This window comes from Bos grunniens, chromosome 1 (assembly GCF_055505025.1).
Source record: "Bos grunniens cultivar Pamir isolate PY7600 chromosome 1, Bosgru_T2T1.0, whole genome shotgun sequence".
NCBI lineage: Eukaryota > Metazoa > Chordata > Mammalia > Artiodactyla > Bovidae > Bos > Bos grunniens.
The window spans coordinates 134,974,209-134,992,524 of NC_141165.1; the positions used below are offsets into that span (position 1 = coordinate 134,974,209).

An 18,316-nucleotide genomic window follows, 5' to 3' on the forward strand; every position below is an offset into this window, starting at 1 on the left:
TAAAATTCAATAGTGACAATTATCCCAACTCTTTGGAATTCTTACTAGATAGATATTTGAGATAATTTATTTATCAGTGTTTAAAAATTAAAGGAGTGGCCCTTCTCATCTGGCATCAGACAGTAGAATTGCTGCAGGGCTGAGGGTAAGGAGAAATAGTTGTAGCCCACTTATGGGCTCCTCTAGAAGCCCAGACAGTAAAGAATCTGCCTGCAATGCAGGAGACCCAGGTTTGATCCCTGGGTCGGGAAGATCACCTGGAGAAGGGAACAGCTACCCACTCTAGTATCCTTACCTGGAAAACCCCATGGACAGAGGAGCCTGGCGGGTTACAGTTCATGGGGTCACAAAGAGTTGGACACAACTGAGCGACTAACACTTTCCCTTTACAATGGGCATACTTAATTGTTTTACTGTAAAAACTGTTCCTAGCTCATGGGCAGTACACATACAGGCTACCCAGGGCAGCAGTTCTAGTCACAGCTCTATTGTAATACATCTGTCATTCTAACTTGAGCACTCAATGGAAAGCCAGGATGCTCTTCTCTGAAAATGAACTAGGCTGAATCCATACAGAGGATTGTTGTCCTCATTCTACAGAGGAGGACATTGAGGTCTAGGGAATTTTAACAGCTTTTACAAGTCAAATAGCTAGTAAGTGCAAAGTTAGAATGCCCACCTCCAAAGCTCATGTATGACACTGCATCATACTTTCTCCATAATTAAGACTTTCTTTAGCGTGACTAATAAATTTTCACTGATTCGTTCATTTAGCTTACCAATATTCATTGAATGAATATTTATTCATTCTACAAATAATAGAGATACATCCCCTGTTCCACATTTAAGCTCATTTTTGAGAAGGGCTTCCCTGGTGGCTCAGCCAGTAAAGAATCTGCCTACAATTTGGGAGACCCAGGTTCTATCCCCAGGTTAGGAAGACCCCCTGGAGAAGGGAATGGCCGCCCACTCCAGTATTCTTCCCTGGAGAATTCCAAGACAGAGGAGCCTGGTGGGTCCCAGTTCCTGAAATCACAAAGAGTCGAACACAACTGAGCGACTAACACATTAACACTTGAAAAGGCTTAAATATCTTACCGACTTAATTTATGAGATACAAAATGAAGTGGAAAACTGACAATTATTGGCTTTCTCCAATCAATATAGATGGCAAGCTTGATAATTCAGGCTTGATCTTGTTAACCCCAAACTGGCAGAGGTACAAACATTTTATGTTCTCACTTTTTTTCTAATTCAAGATCATTTATTAGCTTAAGACATAATAAAGTGGTGCTAAAATAGGTACAGAATCAAGCAGTAACAACCGACATTTTAATTAACGTAATAAAGTAATCAGTCTTTAGCTAGGCTAGTATGTTAGTCTATTTTCTTTCAGCATATTTGCTTAGCTGCATGATTATTCACTCTATCAAACTTTTTAGCTATTATTATTATTGTTAATCTTTTTTTGGTAGTAGCCCTCCAAAACTCTCTGGCTTTGCTATATATTATAAATGAACCACTTATTATTATCTTCATAAAATTTAGTAAAGTCTCATTTAAAATAAGTTCTTCTTTAGACTATTTAGCTCTCCATTACCAATCCCTCCTAGAAATTCAATTAAAATGTAAACTGGATATTTTTGACGTTCTTCATTTAAAATCCCAACATTACTTTTTTTCCCTTAAACATCTCTCTAATTATGCAGTTGGTCTACACCTGATCTTCTCTTTGGGGGCCCTGGAACATCTTACAACCCTTCTCACTTCTAATAAGTATGCATAAATAAAATAGGTTAAGAGAAACCTAGAGGCCTAGGATTCTTCTCTCCTTTTGTTTTTCTTTTCAATTCATGTGGCAAATGACATTATTTTTAGTATGAACTATAAATTTCCACTCTATGTATGCGGTTGGGTTGGGTGTAAAGTGTTTAAGTTTGAGAATACCTCTCCCCTACAGGAAAATTACAAACACATTTGGGCTGAGGACTCTCAGAGTTGAGGAATAATTCCATTAAGTTTAGACGTCTTTTCATAGTATTTTCAGAACATTAATCCATAAAGAAGCATCTATTTTCAATACTATTATAACTGGTCCAAATATTTTCCCCCTTGAATTAGGAAAAAAGAAAGGGAGAGTAGTAGGAGAAAAAAGGCTCCATTCTTCAGAAACTTAGATGGAAAGTCAGGAAAGTTCTAAAATCACTAAATTTCATGATTAAAAGACTAATTTTGTTTTATCCAAGCTATGGAATCATTTTCATCAGGAATAAAATAGGTGTCCATAATAATCTGACACAATTGGTGTAATTCAACAATTGAATACTGGAATCAATAATTGAACCAGTTGCTTTTCAGTGTGACTGTGTGTATATATACACATAAGCATGTGTTAGTTGCTCAGTTGTGTTCAACTTTTTGTGACTCCATGGATTGCAGCCCACCAGGCTCCTCTGTCCATGGAATTCTCTAGGCAAGAATACTGGAGTGGGTTGCCATTTTCTTCTCCATATATACATTCATATACTGGCTTCCCAGGTGGCGCTAGTGGTAAAGAACCTGCCTGCCAATCCAAGAAACATAAGAGACACTGGTTCAATCTCTGGGTCTGAAAGATCCCTTGGAGGAGGGCATGACAACCCACTCCAGTGTTCTTGCCTGGAGAATCCCATGGACAGAGGAGCCTGGTGGGCTACAGTCCGTAGGGTTGCCAAGAGTTGGACACAATGGAAGTGATTTATCACAAGTGGATATTTATATACATATAAACATTTATGTTGATATATATGCATATATTTTAAAGTTAAATTGTGATACATATATATTTATTGTATACACATATATAAAATGTATACATTTACCTGAGTAATTATATATATATGGAAATACATATAAATATATATATATATATATATGGCTCAGCTAGTAAAGAATCTGCCTGCAATGTGGGAGACCTGGGTTCAATCCCTGGGTTGGGAAGATCCCCTGGAGAAGGGAAAGGCTGCCCATTCCAGTATTGTGGCCTAGAGAATTCCATGGACTGTATAGTGCATGGGGTCACAAAGAGCCGGACACAACTGAGTGACTTTCACTTTCACTTCCACTTTCACATATATATATGGAAAGAGAGCTGTAACAATTTAAATCATGTTTTATTTTCATCTACTTTTGCAGTGTAAATGAAGTTCGATAACAATCCTAGTAAACTAGTTGGCCATGAACTTGTTTATTTTTCTTGCATACTTATTAAATTCATACATTTAAGGAAATATCTTGAATCTTTTAATCCTATTCACCTTTTCTTTTTAATTATAGAGAAAAAAATGCTTACATTTTGCAGTGTCAATTGACATTCCCCATGTAAACGGTCTCTCTCTCTCACATTGAGATGTAAAAATACTGCTGCTTCCTCTTAAACATATCTTCAGTTCAGTTCAGTTCAGTTCAGTCGTGTCTGACTCTTTGCAGCCTCATGAACTGCAGCATGCCAGGCCTCCCTGTCCATCACAAACTCCCAGAGTTCACTCAAACTCACGTCCATCGAGTCGGTGATGCCATCCAGCCATCTCATCCTCTGTCGTCCCCTTCTCCTCCTGCCCCAATCCCTTCCAGCATCAGAGTCTTTTCCAATGAGTCAACTCTTTGCATGAGGTGGCCAGAGTACTGGTTTCAGCTTTAGCATTAGTCCTTCCAAAGAACACCCAGGACTGATCTCCTTTAGGATGGACTGGTTGGATCTCCTTGCAGTCCAAGGGACTCTCAAGAGTCTTCTCCAACACCACAGTTCAAAAGCATCAATTCTTTGGCACTTAGCTTTCTTCACAGTCCAACTCTCACATCCATACATCACTACTGGAAAAACCATAGCCTTGCATATCTGTCAACATCAATATTTTAAGGATATTGAAAAGGATACAGAGTGGAGTTTCCACTGCACTGAATTTTTTAAATTATATTTACTTACTGAGACTTATTATTGAACTTGTTTATTGGAGGAAATGGCAAACCACTTCAGTATTCTGGCCTGGAAAATCCCATGGACAGAAGAGCCTGGTGGGCTACAGTCCATGGGGCCACAAACGCGTCAGACAGGACTGAGCAACTAGGCACACACGCATAATAGTATATTAGCCTTTAGTTGATCTAGGTTTCTGGGAAACAGAAACATTCGGTAAGCTGGGAAAATAAGTTTCCAATGTCCCCAACGAATAAAATAGGTAGCTGTGCAGGTTGGTATAACATTGGAAGGTATTTTAATCTAATCTTTTCTCATCCTCTCTTTAACTGGGAAAGTTATTTAGCCTTTCTCAACATTTCTAAACTTCTATAATGTTACTGTGAGGACCAGCATAAATAATTTCATATAAAACATCATCCAGTATAGTCCCTGACAAAAAGAAAGCACTGAGTAAATAATAGTTGATATTATTTTTTGTTGCTGTTATTGAGGAAATACGTGATTACAAAGGTAAGAGGTGACTTCTACATCTGTAAGTATAGAAAATTTCGTTATTTGCTGCAGACATAGGACTTTTTATATCGTCCTAAGTCAAAGTAGAAATGAAATAAGTTTATTAGAACGGGATTAATTTAATTACAGCACAATTGACTAAGAAAACTGCCTGCACTGTAAAACAGGAACAGGGCTAATTTTGCAGAGCATGGAGAACTCTCTGCCTCTGGTAATTATAAATATAATTCACAAAACTATTTGCCTTTGCATCCTAATAATACTCAACATTTTGTAAGTTGGTGGTGTGTGTCCATAAATTTAAGCAGCAGCTTAGTAAAGAAGTAGCACAGATTTTAAAGCAGTGAATGGTATGCTGAAGTTGGTGCTAGAAAGAATGAATAATTAAATATTCAGGAATTGTAAACCTGTTATTAAACCATTGGCAGCTTGAAGTCAACCATAGTAGGACCATTCAAACCATGGGAATTGGCAAATGCTACAAATCTCAGGTTCTCCCCACTCATCCCGAAGACCTGGTTTACCAGTAAACTTCTGATGTGGACATATATAAATGTGTATTTAATTGCCAGCTTTAACACTAAATGGTTTATAGACTTTAACAGGTTATGTTGTATTTCTCTCCTGCAATTTCATCATCTGGAAAGCAATACAATTACTTCTTTGTCATAAGTTTGCTTTTGATTAAATAATTTTAGCTACATGATCATTTAATACATACTTTGTAAGTGGTAGCTCATACTAATAAGCCAAAATCACGTAAGACAAAACCATGAAAAGTAGAAATTAAAAGTAAATGAAGAAGTTTCAGAAAACAGGGTCTTTTGCCATATGTACATGCTTCTTTAAGGAAGTGATTCTACATACACAATAGAAAGGAGGTGATTCACTCAAGTTTCACTCACCGTGAAGAGAGTGCTGTGTGATCTTCCACTCTCCTCAGAGCGTGAGAAAAAAGAATCAGCTCTACCCGAGCTCCTCTCTTGGTGAGCTTGTTGCTCTGGGACTGGCTCATATAAGCTGTCCATAGAGCCTTCCTGCAGTAGAGAGATTTCTGAGTTAATTAAGGCATAAGGAAATGATAATTTTCATTTGGAAAGTTGTCTAACCATCTACCCACCTTTATACAGTACCCTATCTAAATGATCCTTTGCACTGGGATTATACTTTATGGTATGTCAGTGTTCAACAATGAGCAAGACAGCAAAGAGAGGCATTCTCAGCACTCACTAGAGAGCCAGGAATTAAAATAAAACTCTAAGTGTTGGTGAAAATGAAAGGGTTAGTTGCTCAGTTGTGCCCGACTCTTTGCAACCCCACAGATGTCTGCTAGGCTTCTCTATTCATGGAAATCTCCAAGCAAGAATATTGGAGTGGGTAGCCATTTCCTTCTCCAGGGGAATCTTCCTGACCCAGGGATCAAACACAGGTCTCCTGCATTGCAGGCAGATTCTTTACTGTCTGAGCCATGAAGGAAGCCCCAAATGAGGCAGTTTCTCAAGAAGCATGATGAGAACATAAAGTTCTAGGTAAGAAAAGACCTCTTTGGACACCAATAAACTTCACTGGCTGTCAGGTCAGAGTTTTTAGTTATATGCATCCCTCTGATGGGAATACCAATTAGTACTATGTCCTTGTATAAGAAACACAATCTGTACTTCAGCTTTCTCAATTGTAAAGTTGCAGTTTCATTCACCTTAAAAGAAGAACTCGGAATAAAATTAAATACAGTGTATGCTTTGAAATAGCAAAAATATCTCACAGGTACAATAAAGGCATTAACATTTATGTTTAAAGTATTTATATTAATAAGTTATATTATTCACTTGTTTTTATCTTTTTGGAATAATGAATTTTAAAATGTATGACTCTACATGTAACACTATTGTGAACTCTATGTATTTGGGAAGCAAACTTACTGACTAATTAACTTGTTATGATTTTTTTCCTTTTAAGATTAAATTGTATTGTGTGGCATCAGCTGGAGACAGTCTTAAGGGAGAGAGGTATACACTCAATATACTGAAAATTTCCAGTGATAGTAACTGGTGATGCTGATAATGATGTCATCAATATAAATGTCTGCTGGATTACAAAAAAAGCTTTCTTGCTTGAAACAATGAGTGAGAAATCATAGTATTGTACAACAAATGTTCTCATCTTTAAAAATACCTCTTGTTAAGATTCAAACAAAATAAAGATTGAATTGTATTCACATTGTCTACCTTTAGAAATTTCAACCAATAAGCTCTGTGCTACAATTCCATAATTCAAGCAACTTGAGCTCCAAATGAATTATTGGGAAAATTTAAAAGACCTAGGTTAAGTCCTAAGACATGTATGCTCTAAATGCCTAAACATGTAGGAAAGTTGAAAGCCTAACAGAATCACAAAGTGGTGACTGGAGGTTAAGCTTTGAACCTGTTAAGTGTCTGCCCACAAACAGGCAGCACTGCCGGATCTTGGATCTTGTGGTATAATGTGTGATGGTGGTCCTCCACATGAAGCAAGCACCCTGATGAAATCCAGGGGCTGTAGCAGCACCCACAGGAGGCTGAAAAATGAAAGGAGGAGGCGGAAAAAATCTCCTTCCCAAAGCTGCGAGGCTGTTGCTTCTAGGAAGCCATAGGCCAGAAAAGTAAAATTCAATGCAGCCAGCAAACTGGGATCAGAGACAAGCTGCCAACTGATTCAGTGACTGGATCAGTAATAAACCAAGAATCACCCTGGGATGAGATACCTGGACCAGCAATGCAAACCTTGTTTCTAAACTGGGGCCTCAGAAAGACTGGAGATTTTTGCCTCACAGCTAGATGGAGAAAGGTAAAGAGGCCAGGAAGGAGAGAAAAGAGAGAGAGGAGGATGGAGGTGAGACGCAGAGGAGAAGGAAAGACAGACCGAGACACTCGGAGACACTCAGAGAGAGAGATGAGAGTTATGCTCCAGCACCGGCCAGAACACATGTAGGGATCAAAAGCTGAGAAAAAGTCAACTGAACTGACAGTCTGAGAATAAAGCCATTTCCATTTCCATTCCATTGCATGAATGTAAAATCATAAAACAGGTGAAAAATAATTTAAAGAGAACATTTATCATCTTCACATGAGCTAAATAAAAAAGGAATATTACAATTAAAATAATTAACCCATGATGAAACCAAAACAGGCAGAAACAAAAAATAAAACAAGAAGTCTTGACAATAATATAACCACAGACATTTGTATTAAGTAATCAAAAATTGGGATGAACTCTAGACCTCTCAAAAGAATTAAAAAATGCTGACGAGTTCACCCAAAGTACATAAAAGAGTAAACAGAAAACCCATGAATCATGCGGGTAAATATGTGGAGGACATATTGAGGCATTACAACATCAGATTATCAGGAATTCTAGCAAAATAAAGTGAGAGATTTTTCTTGCCAATCAAGAAAACAAGGGTCCAGTTTTACTTATAGTTTTAAGAACTCCTAAATGCAATGTTAGCAAAATTAAATTTAATAATGTATTTAAAAATTCACCATGGTCAATTACAGGAATACAAGGATATTTCAACAGTTAAACATAGTGTAACATGCTTAAAAATTTTTTATCACTTCAATAAATATTTTAAGGCTTTAAACAATGTATTATTCATCCTTGATAAAATCTCAGCAAATTGGGAAAAGACAGGACTTCCTCAATCTCATTAGGGTTATTTATCAAAAACCTCAGGAAGACTCAATTAGAAGTAATTACATGAACGTTAGAAGCAAGACTAGGATGCCTGCCATATACTATTTTTATTTGTCAATGTTATAGGAGAGAGAGAGAGAGAAGCTGAGAATGATATAATTGCTACAGAAGAGGAAAATTTACAGATTATCTACATAAAAAGTACTAGAAAAAAACATAGATTGTTAGAAGCAGGAAGACCAAGGTTCAATTCCTGGGTCGGAAAGATCCTCTGGAGAAGGAAATGGCAACCCATTCCAGTATTTTTGCCTGGAGAATCCATGGACAGAGGAGCTTGGCAGACTATAGTCCATTGGATTGCAAGAGTCAGACATGACTTAGCAACTAAACCACCACCACTTCCTTGCAATATCAATATTTGAAAATCAATGACACATCTACAAATCAGCAAAAACAAATTAGGAAAAAAATCACAATAGCAACCAAAATTCTTTAGACTACTAGCAATTAACTTAGCAAAAGTGTACAAGAATTTTTTAGAGAAAATTATAAAACATCTTTAAAGGCCATGAAAGATTAGAATAAGAGGAGAGTTATACACGTTTGTGGATGAGAGAACTCAACCTCAGAATGAAGTCAATTTCCTCTAAAGGTGTAAAATTTAAATTTATTTTAATCAAAATCCCATAAAAATCTTTCACATAACTTGATAAGATGATTCAGTATATTTATAGAAGCAAAGAGATTTAAAAAGTCCACATTATGAAGATGAACAAGAAGAGGACATTCTTAGGAGTAAGATATCTGCTGGGCATTAGAATTACCTTAATAGGTATGTAGAACAGTCAAAAAGAAAAGGATGGAGATATACCAATGGGATAAAATATATAAACCAAATAAAGATAGGGGCAGCATTGCAAATCACTGAAGAAATGGTGCACGGGAAATTGATTTGTAACCTTACTGGGTTACAAAGTCAAGCTAAGCTCAATATCTCTATGATGAGCTCAACAAAAAAATCATCCTGCTTCTAATGAGCAGGTTTTCTAAAAGCCTTATCACCATGTAAAACTCTAAAAAAATTTCTGGATTCAGAGTGGCCCACATAAAAGGATAATCCTGCCTCCCTTTTGAAAAATAGACCCCATTTGGAGTTTATAGATCCAAAATAATAGCAATCACCTTTAATGGATTATTTATAGTATCCTTGGTTAAAAATGGGTAGTTCATTAAGTTTGGCTTTATATTTCTCTTAAAAACCCCATTTACTAAAAGATTTACAATTTCCCCCTACACTTAAGAGAATGTTTAACTCATTCATTGACTTTCCTAATGCTAATCTTTATGCGATGCTTATTATTTAGCATCACCTATTTCTTAAAGATTTAAAGGTCAATATGTTTATTTACACTTCCATTTTTAAATTCTACAATCTCTCCACTAAGTCAGTAGTTTTTAATCTCTTCTTTAAAATGCTGTGCCCCATGTGTTCACATTCCTATAGGCACAGATAAAATGTGTTTTGAATTACGCACCAATTCCTGGCAAAAACTGTGACCCCACCCCTTTTTCACAGCTCATAACAGCATGGTAGGGTGTCACAACACCCTGATTGGGAGCCCATATGCTAAATAACTTTATTTATTTATTCCCCAAGAAGGAATAAAAATATCTAAAATAGTTGTAATTTTTTTTTTTTTAACCAAGTACCTTGTGGACATTTTCTTATTATAGAAATTACTTTTAACCTTATATAAACTTCGGAATGCTTACCCACAATAAGTCAGTGTTAATGATGGTTAAACCTAAGCTAATACGTTTCTGAACAAGGCTGGTTTAAAGAGATGGAAAAGAGTTGGCAGTTAAACTGAGTACATGAGGCATGTCTTTGAAGCAATCCTTTTTGAGGGCATGCCACTTTCCCTATATTACAGAGAAAGACAATCACACTCATTATATGGTTATGTCTTTACTAGCAGGATTACAAAGCATATGCCATGCTATGCTGAGCTCTGCTATGTTATAGAAACATTAGCATACTGCTTATAGCACCACTCAGCCTGATTTCAGAACAGGGTCGGCTCTGCCGCTACACTGCCTATTTCCATGGGAAGTATATTCCTGTAAACCACATATAGCTCTTTTAGAGCAACTAGAAGCAAATGCATAATACCACTTAAATCACCTGAAATGGGATTTCTCCAGTCAGATTTATATGGCACAAAGCAAAGTTGAGCACTGGCGGTTATTTTGTAAATTAGGAGTATATAGGCAAGCTGAACTCGATGATTCAGCCTGCCACAACTCACAATTGCATTTTATTTTTCAAGATGCTCTAAGATTAAATCCCATATCTTGGCTTAAAATGCCTCCTGTTTAGGTATTACAACTATGTCAGCACCATCTCTAGCACTTATGTTAATCTTATTTGCAATTTGGAAAGAAAACAAACATCAAAGTAAACCATTTTATTTCCTCAAATGACAGGGATCTCCCATTGACATCTTGAAAAACCAATGAATAGGCATAATACCGTGCTGTAAACACAGATAGAAATGAATAAAATTATTTTTGAAATCCATTTTTAGCATTGGCAGATGGTCACAACTGCAGGTTGGAGTTATAAAATATTTCCAGATCTATGACTACCTGCTAACTTCCACTGATCCACTTCAGGCTAAAAGGAAAAAAAAGCCATAATGTAAAAAAGAATTTGAGAGCTGCCTACTCCCTTGAATGAGCGCATCTGCAGGACTGGATTAATCTATTGTATCTTGCATTTACAGGGCTGTATAACTCAGAAAGCTGCCTCCATGGTGGGTTTAACCAAACCAACATTGAACTGAATCCATTACTCAAACAATAAAGGAGGAATTTTGATTACTCAGAATGTCCCAAAGCAAAACCAGTAAGCCCAATGCAGCATATTTTGCAAAATAAAAACTCTTGTGCTCAATAATGAAAAGAAGAAAATAGTTCCTCAAAAAGACTATCTACATCTCACACTTAGAAATTCAATATCAAACTGTTAAGTAATTAATCATTGTTATAGATAAATATATGCTGCTTTTGTAAATTACTTGCCTCGGCACACAGTTGGCTAAAGTTCTTTAATGAAAATGTTTCCTTATTTTTCTGACATAGACTTTCTTATGAAATCCTACAATGTATCCTAAAATATCACCACTTAGGGGGTTTAGGGTAGACCCTAGTTCCAGACAATAAAATAAAAATGAGGATATAAATGGTACATGTATTAAAAATCTTACCAGCGAAAAGCAGAAAAGATTCATTTTGGTCAGTTTCCGCTCCTTGTCTCAGTGCCCTCTCTTGGCTTCACAGCTGTTTGGACAGTGCTCCTGGGAGATTACTCCAGAGTAAAATCCTTGCCGTAATCCCAGGGATTCACAGACCATTATCAAATGAAACAGGTCTTTGTTGAACAAACAATTTTCTAAATTAATGAGGAGCCCTGACTAATAAAAAGAGAGAATGAGACTAACCATGATCTTTGTAAACAGATTTCAATGGTGACAATAATATTCCTAAAATCTGGGAGAAAAATGCAGTGGGAACAACCATAGGCCTATTTGAGTTAAAAATATGAAGCACACCCTGGAAAAAATGGCATTCTCCAACATGAAAGCAGCCCCTTCCCTTGAAAGAACTGGTTCAAAGCTCAGTACCAGGTGCACCCCATCACCCATGTCTTCTTCCTCTTCCACTGATTAAAATAATGTTGGATCCCTTACTCTTTTTATGATGGTAAATTATGCATCATTTAAAGTTTCCCATTTTAACCATTTTTAAGTGTACAGTTTTGTGGCATTGGGTATACTCGTGTTATTGGGCAAACATCACAGCCATCCATCTCCAGAACATTTCCGTCTTATAAAACTGAAATTCTGTACCCATTAAACACTAACTCTCCTCCATTCCTCCCTCCCCCCAGCCCCTGGTAACCACCATTCTACTTTTTGTTTCTGTGAATTTCACTATTCTAGGTACCTCATTTCGGAGAGGGCAATGGCACCCCACTCCAGTACTCTTGCCTGGAAAATCCCATGGATGGAGGAGCCTGATGGGCTGCAGTCCATGGGGTCACTAAAAGTCGGACACGACTGAACGACTTCACTTTCACTTTTCACTTTCATGCATTGGAGAAGGAAATGGCAACCCACTCCAGTGTTCTTGCCTTGAGAATCTCAGGGACAGGGGAGCCTGGTGGGCTGCCGTCTATGGCGTTGCACAGAATCGGACACGACTGAAGCGACTTAGCAGCAGCAGCAGGTACCTCATTTAAGTGAAATCATGCACTACTTACCTTTTGTAATTAGCTTCTTTCACCTAGCATAATGCATGTATCAGAATTTTATTTTAGTGTAATTGAGAGTCCCTTGGACTGCAAGGAGATCCAACCGGTCCATCCTAAAGGATATCAGTCCTGGGTGTTCATTGAAAGGACTGATGCTGAAGCTGAAACCCCAATACTTTGGCCACCTCATGCAAAGAGTTGACTCATTGCAAAAGGCCCTGATGCTGAGAAGGATTGGGAGCAGGAGGAGAAGGGAATGATAGAGGATGAGATGGCTGGATGGCATCACCGACTCGATGGACATGAGTTTGAGTGAACTCCGGGAGTTGATGATGGACAGGGACGCCTGGCGTGCTGTGATTCATGGGATTGCAAAGAGTCGGACACGACTGAGTGACTGAACTGAACTAAACTGAGTGTTCATTGGATGAATGTACCACATTTTTCCAACAGAAATGGAGATGATTAATTCATTTATTTATTCATTCATTCGTTTTTATCGGAGTATAGTTGATTTACAAGGGCTTCCTTGGTAGCTCAGTTGGTAAAGAATCTGCCTGCAGTGCAGGAGACCCGGGTTCAATCCCTGGGGTGGGAAGATCCCTTGGAGAAGGAAATGGCAAACCACTCAAGTATTCTTGCCTGGAAAATCCCATGGAAAGAGGAGCCTGGTACGCTACAGTTCATGGGTTGCAAAGAGTTGGGCACAACTGAGCAACTAACATTGCCGTCTTAGTTTCAGGTATGCAGAAGAGGAATCAGTTATACATATGCATATATCCACTTTTTTAGATTCTTTTCCCATATAGGCCACTACGGAGTATTAAGTAGAGTTCCCTGTGGTATATGGTACGTCTTTGTTAGTTATCTATTTTATGTATGTGTGTAAATGTCAATCCCATCTCCCAATTTATCCCTCCTTCCCCCCAAGATGTATGTATCACAATTTGTTTATTCATTTATGTTGATGGACACTTTGGTTACTTTTACTTTGTATCTATTGCAAACAATGCTGCTTTGAATATGAGCATACACGAATCTGTATGCATCCCTGATGTCAATTCTTTTGACTGTTTACCCAAAAGTAGAAATCTTGCAAAGTTAAATTTAGATCTTGCAAATGTGCTTTTATTTCAGCTGGCCTTGGACTTATTTTTCCTTTAAATTATATGTATTTCTGGTTCCCCACTAGAAATGGCATCTACAGTTGTCCCTTGTCCTTTAATTAGAAATACCTGGAGAGTTGCATGGTAAACTTCTACTTTGGAGTGTTATTATCTAAGAATACTTTGAGTTCCATGTAATAGACTGCAGGATAGACTGCTTACTCATGACTAAGAGCTGTTCTTCTCATATAAGTGTTGGTCTGTTGATTCACAATTGTTGGCACTAATGCAGAGCATTGCCTTTGACTGTGTGGATCACAATAAACTGGGCAAAATTCTTCAAGAGATGGAAATACCAGACCACCTGACCTGACTCTTGAGAAACCTGTGTGCAGGTCAGGAAGCAACAGTTAGAACTGGACATGGAACCACAGACTGGTTCCAAATAGGAAAAGGAGTATGTCAAGGCTGTATATTGTCACCCTGCTTATCTAACTTATATGCAGAGTACATCATGAGAAATGCTGGGCTGGAAGAATCACAAGCTGGAATCAAGATTGCCGGGAGAAATATCAATAACCTCAGATATGCAGATGACACCACCCTTATGGCAGAAAGTGAAGAGGAACTAAAAAGCCTCTTGATGAAAGTGAAAGAGGAGAGTGAAAAAGTTGGCTTAAAGCTTGACATTCAGATCATGGCATCTGGTCCCATTACTTCATGGCAAATAGATGGGGAAACAGTGGAAACAGTGGCTGACTTTATTTTTGGGGGATCCAAAATCACTGCAGATGATGATTGCAGCCATGAAGTTAAAAGACATTTATTCCTTGGAAGGAAAGCTACAACCAACCTAAACAGCATATTAAAAAGCAGAGACATTACTTTGTTAACAAAGGTCCATCTAGTCAAGGCTATGGTTTTTCCGGTAGGCATATATAGATGTGAGAGTTGGACTATAAAGAAAGCTGAGCGCTGAAGAATTGATGCTTTTGAACTGTAGTGTTGGAGAAGACTCTTGAGAGTCCCTTGGACTGCAAGGAGATCCAACCAGTCTATTCTAAAGGAGATCAGTCCTGGGTGTTCATTGGAAGGACTGATGTTGAAGCTGAAACTCCAATATTTTGGCCACTTCATGTGAAGAGTTGACTCATTAGAAAAGACCCTGATGCTGGGAAAGATTGAGGGCAGAAGGAGAAGGGGATGACAGAGGATGAGATGGTTGGATGGCATCACTGACTCAATGAACATGGGTTTGGGTGGACTCCGGGAGTTGGTGATGGATAGGGAGGCCTGGCATGCTGCGGTTCATGGGGTCGCAAAGAGTCGGACATGACTGAGCAACTGAACTGAACTGAATTGAACTGATGCAGAGAATCAGTGAGGTCAGAGTCATGGCCACAGGCCACAGTTCCCTTGCCCTTCCCATCAAGGTCTGAATCTGGATGCACAAGCTCAAAGCATGAAGCTCTCACACTTTTAGATGAAGGCATCAGACAGCATAGGCATGAGTGTCAAGTAGCCCTCTGTGTTTGGCTGCTTTTTTATGATCCTCCCTAGAGTCTTGGCATCCCTGTAAGTTACACTATTTCTGCATGCTTTCTTAAGTTAGTACTTTTGGGGAGTATTATTTAAGGTATATTTTGAGAAGATATAATATTAAAATTTAATCAAAACCAGATGAAACTAGGACTTTGAGCCTCTTCTTTAAGGTCTCTTTTAGAAGCTATAACATTAATTCAAGTGCCAATATTTTTAAAATTTCATTATGAAATTTTCACACATCCTCAAAAGTAGAGTTCAATAATCCCTTCATATTTCCATCATCTATGTGCAAAAAACCATCAAGATGCCCTGTTTTATCCTTCTCATTTTTCTTTCCTGCCAAAGTGTTTTAAACCCCAGACACAATGTCATTTCACTCCTACATACCTTCACTTTGTGTCTCTAAAATGTTTTTTGACATTTTCTTAGATAATCTAAGGGCTATTGCTACACCTAAAAATTATTCCACGATAATGTCAGATACTCCTTGTGTCACACCTGCCTTGGAAAGAGAGAGTCTCTTCTCCAATCTCTTGACTATGAGCTGAGGCTGGAACTTGATACATAGAACATGGCAGCAGCATCATTGTGCTAGATCTAAGCCTTGTCTTTAAGAGGCTGCCAACTCCCCCTGCCTTCTTCTTTGAACGCAGCTGTTTTATGCATGCAGAGACCTGCATGAAGCAACACTGAAGACTCCTGTGAAAGCCCCAACTGCTCTTCAAGCTAGCAGGCAGCACCAATACGCTAGCCCTGTGACAAAGGCCATCTGGGGAGTAAGGCCCAAGTCCCTGGCGATCCACATTAACTATGCCAGATGGAGCAGAGAGTGTCCCTCAAGAGAGCTGACCGAGTTACAAAATTGTAAGGAAATAAATTACTGGGTTTTTTTAAGCCACGAAGTTCTGGGGTGGTTTGTCATGTGACAAGATAGCCAAAGCACTTTCCATAATTAAATTCCACAATGATCTTTTTTTTTTTTTTGGGGGGGGGCGCTGATTACATTTATTTGATGGTTCATTTAGCTTTTAAATACACACATCTTTTCATTTCCAGTCCACCCAAGGAGAAGAAACAACCACAGGTGCTGGGAATTAACCTAGAGAGTTCATACCAGATTTCGCTGAAGGTAGGCTGTTCTTTCCCCTTCCTCGAAAGTCAAACGTTTTACATTTGTACGTAGATCTGAATTTTCGTGTTAGAAAGTGGTGGTCCCAGGACGTCCCCAGTACTTTCAATGGTCTTGAATCCTCAGCACCATGGCCTGTGGTTCGGTTCTGACTTGACTGTTTTCTGTGCTCAGCTTGCTTGTCTGTTCTCTAGCGGAGCCCATCTGGGCCCCACGGTCTTGGCACGGGCTCTTTGCAAAAGTGCAGCTGAACTTCTTCTCCTTTCTTCCCTCAGTTTAGCTCTGTTTTATATACCAATGTCATATCTGTATCCATTACCTTCATCTTGTTTTTAGTTGCTCAGTCGTGTCTGACTCTTTGCAACCCCTTGGACTGGGACCCGCCAGGCTCCTCTGTCCCTGGGATTCTGTAGGTAAGAATACTGCGGTGGGTTGTCATTTCCTCCTCCAGGGGATCCTCCCAACCCAGGGATCAAACCTGTGTCTCCTGCATTGGCAGGTAGATTTTTTACTGCTCAGCCACCAGCAAAGCCCCCAAGATTGTTTTTTTTTTTTTTTTCTCTTGTGATTTTTATTTATTTTTTTTTTTTAACTTTTATTTTATTTTTAAACTTTACAATATTGTATTAGTTTTGCCAAATATCGAAATGAATCTGCCACAGGTATACCCGCGTTTCCCATCCTGAACCCTCCTCCCTCCTCCCTCCCCTACCCTCCCTCTGGGTCGTCCCAGTGCACCAGCCCCAAGCATCCAGTACCGTGCATCGAACCTGGACTGGCGACTCGTTTCATACATGATATTAGAACTGATTCAAATGTATTCTTTTTAATGATCCAGCAACCCCACTGCTGGGCATATACACTGAGGAAACCAGAAGGGAAAGAGACACGTGTACCCCAATGTTCATCGAAGCACTGTTTATAATAGCCAAGACATGGAAGCAACCTAGATGCCCATCAGCAGATGAATGGATAAGAAAGCTGTGGTACATATACACAATGGAGTATTACTCAGCCACACAATGATCTTTTTAAAAAAACAGTGATAATTTTCCTTTGCTCCATTTGAGTCAAGATGCAAACAAGGACTACATGTCACATTCGGTTGTCATGTCTGGCAAGTTTCTTTAATCTCCCTACTAATTCCTCTGTTTGTCTGACTCTCTCTGTCTCTATCTTTTTCTATTTCTCTTTTTCTTCCTTGCTATTAACTTTTGCAAAAATTAGGTGCTGTAAAATATATCACATTCATATTTTCTTTTTGCTTTAAAATTTTTCTTTCTGTACTTTTTCCCTCAACTTGAAGTTCTCCTACCCTATATCTTTTAGAAGCAATCAAAACAATAAAATATCCTTTTTTATTTTTTTTTTGGAAAAAGGTCTCTGAGGTGTTTTATGTTACATGAAGACACTACCCAAAAGTCATGGCTAATTCAAAGAGCAGAATAGGTCCTGATGGGGACAGCAAATCCTTCTATTGCCTCCCCTCACATTCTTCTTTTCTCAAATGCTGAAAAAAAAAACTGTTTTTTATCTATTTCCTCTGAAGATAGAATTTCTATACTCTGTAAGTTGATAATTACTTTTCATTCCAACAGGTAGTTATCACGATAGTATGCAAAGGACATAAGTTTTGGAACCAAATAGACCTGAATTTGAATTCAGTAACTTGCTATTAAATCTTTGACAAGTCACTTAATTTCTCTGAACGTCAATTTCCACTTCTATTTAAAAAAAAAAAAGTGATGAAAGGATCTTTCTTAAAATCTGTTTATTTAAATTGATGCATGTGTGATAAGTCACTTCAGTCATGTCTGATTCTTTGCAACCCTGCAATGGCACCCCACTCCAGTACTCTTGCCTGGAAAATCTCATGGACGGAGGAGCCTGGTAGGCTGCAGTCCATGGGGTTACTAAGAGTTGGACACGACTGAGCGACTTCACTTTCACTTTTCACTTTCCTGCATTGGAGAAGGAAATGGCAACCCGCTCCAGTGTTCTTGCCTGGAGAATCCCAGGGACGGGGGAGCCTGGTGGGCTGCCGTCTATGGGGTCGCACAGAGTTGGACACGACTGAA

General features: G+C 38.5%; 1 protein-coding gene across 6 annotated transcripts in view; it reads right to left on the reverse strand.

Moving 5' to 3' along the window:
- Window positions 1-18,316, reverse strand: part of SAMSN1 (SAM domain, SH3 domain and nuclear localization signals 1) — a 179,711-nt gene that overhangs the window by 156,850 nt on the left and 4,545 nt on the right. For 3 of the 6 annotated variants that reach the window (XM_086411776.1, XM_086411765.1, XM_086411832.1), the window contains exon 2: window positions 5,377-5,508. The exons of 1 other annotated variant lie outside the window; for it this stretch is intronic. In XM_086411776.1, the coding sequence (XP_086267902.1) occupies window positions 5,377-5,508 (132 nt within the window). Of the gene's footprint in view, window positions 1-5,376; window positions 5,509-11,412; window positions 11,620-18,316 lie in introns of all 6 variants that reach the window. 2 more of the 6 variants (XM_086411803.1, XM_086411786.1) reach the window with 1 other exon arrangement.